Raw genomic sequence first — 3,079 nt, 5'->3', positions numbered from 1 at the left:
ATTCTTATATTACTCACCTGGTATTTCTTATTATTAAGCACCAGGTTTTTGATGGTTCCCTCTTTATTTTCATAACGTTTCAGGAGCTTTGCTGCCTCTTTGTATATTCTCGGAACAGGGATGGAGTGTGGTCTCTTCTCCATTTCCAATGGTACAATTATCAACCCAGTCGGCCAAGCTCTGCAGATTTTAAAAACCTGCACGTGTGTCACCACACTTGGTTATGATACAACATTCAGCACCTCGTGTTGGGCCTGCTTGTGAAAATAAGCGACCCTGGATAGGCCCGCTTTCCCTTAACTTATCGAGGTTGACGTCTTGGAACTCTCTCTCTCTCTCTCTCTCTCTCTCTCTCTCTCTCTCTCTCTCTCTCTCTCTCTCTCTCTCTCTCTCTCTCTCTCTCTCTCTATATATATATATATATATATATATATATATATATATATGTGTATATATATGTATATATATATATATATATATATATATATGTGTATATATATGTATATATATATATATATATATATATACATATATATGTATATATATATATTTAAATATATATGTATGTATGTATATGTATGCGTGTAGAAAAAGCTGACCAATCACCTGATACCCGTGACCTGTCGATCGATATCCACATAACAGACGTTGCTGAGATTTACTGACTAGAAAGTCTTCAGATATAAGTTATATAGCTGGAGTTAGGGCATAGTCAGCGTGAGGGTAGTCCAGGCCCTTGGCTAACAGTATTTCTTTGGGTTGGAAACGTATTGGGCATTTGAGACAGACAGCTAGGGGCATTTGGAAACAGCTCATCCTTAGCATTAAGAATTGAGCCGCCATGAGATCAATATAGGTGAATCACAAAAACACAAACACAGTAACGTGCACATAACAGAATTAATAAAAAAACTGCCACAAATTGAAAGGAGAAACTCGCTTGCGAGTTTTTCCTTTCAATTTGTGGCAGTGTTTTATTAATCAATATAGGTGTTCAGGGGAAGGAGATTGGCCCCCATGCGGAGGTGGAGAGTCGTGTCACAGCCTTTTAAAAAAATACCACGACCACTTATCTCTGTACAAACGGCAGTACCCATGCTAGCGGTGCCAAGAAATAACCCGGCACAACGAATCACCAACTGCTTCCCGTAAGTCCCTCGCTCCCTCTCGTGGCTTGACCCGATCTGCCCCTCTCTCACCTTCCGTTTTCTCTTCCCTGCGCTCCGTTTCCTCCTTGAGAGCCTTGAGGACACTGTTAAGTGGCTTGCTACAAATGCTACACTTAAGCCTAGCCGTACTATTGGCCTGGTGGTGGCCAAACTGTTGGCACTTGAGCGGCTTTGCGCTGTATGTTTTGAGGCTGTAACGCCCCAGTTGCCCAGGTCTAAGGAGCTGATGGGATCCCCCTTCAAAGTGATTAGAACCTACCTGGTTGGAGTCTTTCCTTCAGTAGACGGGAAGCCTCAATGACAAGGGGATGTGAGTTGATCAGATTCAGACCAAAGGAGATCGGAAAGCCAAGTAACCTCCTATCTTCTGGTTTGACCTTTCCAACAGTGAGTTTTTTAGTTTCCCGGAGGGAGGCTGTATCTTTGGAGAAAATAATCATGCCCCCATCATTGCATGTCCTGATATGCATCATGACCTTCTGTTGGGCCTCAATGGCCCCAACCGGGTGGAAAGGGCCATTCTTTGTATACGGATGTTAATGGGTTCCAGGTTGCAGTGTGTAGTTCTCTTATGGAAGGTCGGGGATCTGGCCATCTTATTTCCTTGATCCAGAGAATGGATTTGTTCTGTATGGCCTGTAGCCTTTGCCATGATGTTTATGTTATGATATTTACACCGACCTCCTCCGCACAGGAACCGCCTTGTCGTGGCGCGGGGCTTGAACTCCTTCCTCGGACGAGCCCGCTCTGGATCTGGCCAGTCTATTCCTCCCGTTGAGGTGGCCTTCCAGCGGCGGGTTCTCTGGGGAGGGATGACTAAGTGTTCCTAGGTGCCGATCTAATACGTGGAGTCGCACCCCCCCTGGTCCTCCCCCCAGGGGGGCTCATACCTGCCCACGCGTTTGCCGTGCGTGGCGCCCCTGTGCGCTGGGAGACGGGAGTCCTGGAGGTTGAGTGATGTTGTGTATGAGTACGCCCTAGCAACACGCCTCTTTGGTCCTCTATTCTAAGAAGACGGGTGGCCTAATCTCGACTCGGTTAGGTCAATCGGCTGGTCTCTCTTTTGAGTTAGGCTAGGGTCAAGCAGCCCCTGTCTTGCAGGCAATCGCATGGTCTTGCGAGTGCCATCAACGCGAGGCGGGGGTTGTGTATATCCTCCCATCACCCCTGTGGCTTCTGAGCATGGCCTCAGTGCACAGCTTCCTCTTGTTGGACTCCGTGGTGAGTGGGGGCGTGGGAGGATGAATTGAACTGCTCTTACATGGCAACTCTACCAAAAAAAAAAAAACTGACTGACAATCCCGTTGACGAACTCGGCACGACGTTGACCAAGGCTGTCACCTTGAAGCCTTTCAAGGTCCTCGGTGACAAAAGTAAGAGAATGGGTAAGGCTCTGGCGTCGGTTCAGAAAAAAACCTGCCAAGAACCTCGGGCTGGACCCTCCAAACCAGCCCCTGGCTCTGACACGTCTCTAACACCGGTTCAGACGACGAGTCAAAACAAAAATGGAAGCCAGGTAGGACCCTCCAACCCTGCTGGCCCCACCGCCAAAACTCCAGCGTCGGTTCGGAGGACAGGCAACAAGCGGCCTCGGCCGGCTACGGATTCGGAGTGCGAGTCTGTAGCCCCAAGTCGATTACCCCAGTTTAGGGTTCCCCCTAAACCGGAAGGATTCGACAACGCTTACCAGATGGTACGGGCTCTGGAAAACCTGAGACAGTGCCGTCTGACGATTAGAATTGCCAGAGACAATGGCATGATAATCGTACCGACGGATCAAGCCACTCTCACCTTCCTCCATGAGACTGACAAGCTCCTGGATGGGCGGAAGGTGAGCCTGTCGGCCCTGACTCCCGAAGAGAGGAAGTCCAAGATGGTGCTTCTTGGCATCCCTCTGATGTATGATCTTG

General features: G+C 48.3%; 1 protein-coding gene across 1 annotated transcript in view; it reads right to left on the bottom strand.

Annotated features, from left to right (window-relative positions):
- The window catches only part of Nsun5 (Nop2/Sun-like domain containing protein 5), a 12,981-nt gene extending 12,727 nt beyond the window's left edge, over positions 1–254 (bottom strand). The window contains exon 1 of the mRNA XM_086552515.1: positions 18–254. Within this exon, the coding sequence (XP_086408641.1) occupies positions 18–143 (126 nt within the window). The 5' untranslated portion in view covers positions 144–254. The remainder of the gene's footprint in view (positions 1–17) is intronic.
- Between the last annotated feature and the right edge of the window lie 2,825 nt (positions 255–3,079).

The sequence above is a fragment of the Penaeus japonicus genome, unplaced genomic scaffold, assembly GCF_977035675.1.
Source record: "Penaeus japonicus unplaced genomic scaffold, GWHDUDI00000001_assembly GWHDUDI00000027, whole genome shotgun sequence".
NCBI lineage: Eukaryota > Metazoa > Arthropoda > Malacostraca > Decapoda > Penaeidae > Penaeus > Penaeus japonicus.
This window is presented reverse-complemented; position numbering and strand designations above follow the sequence as displayed.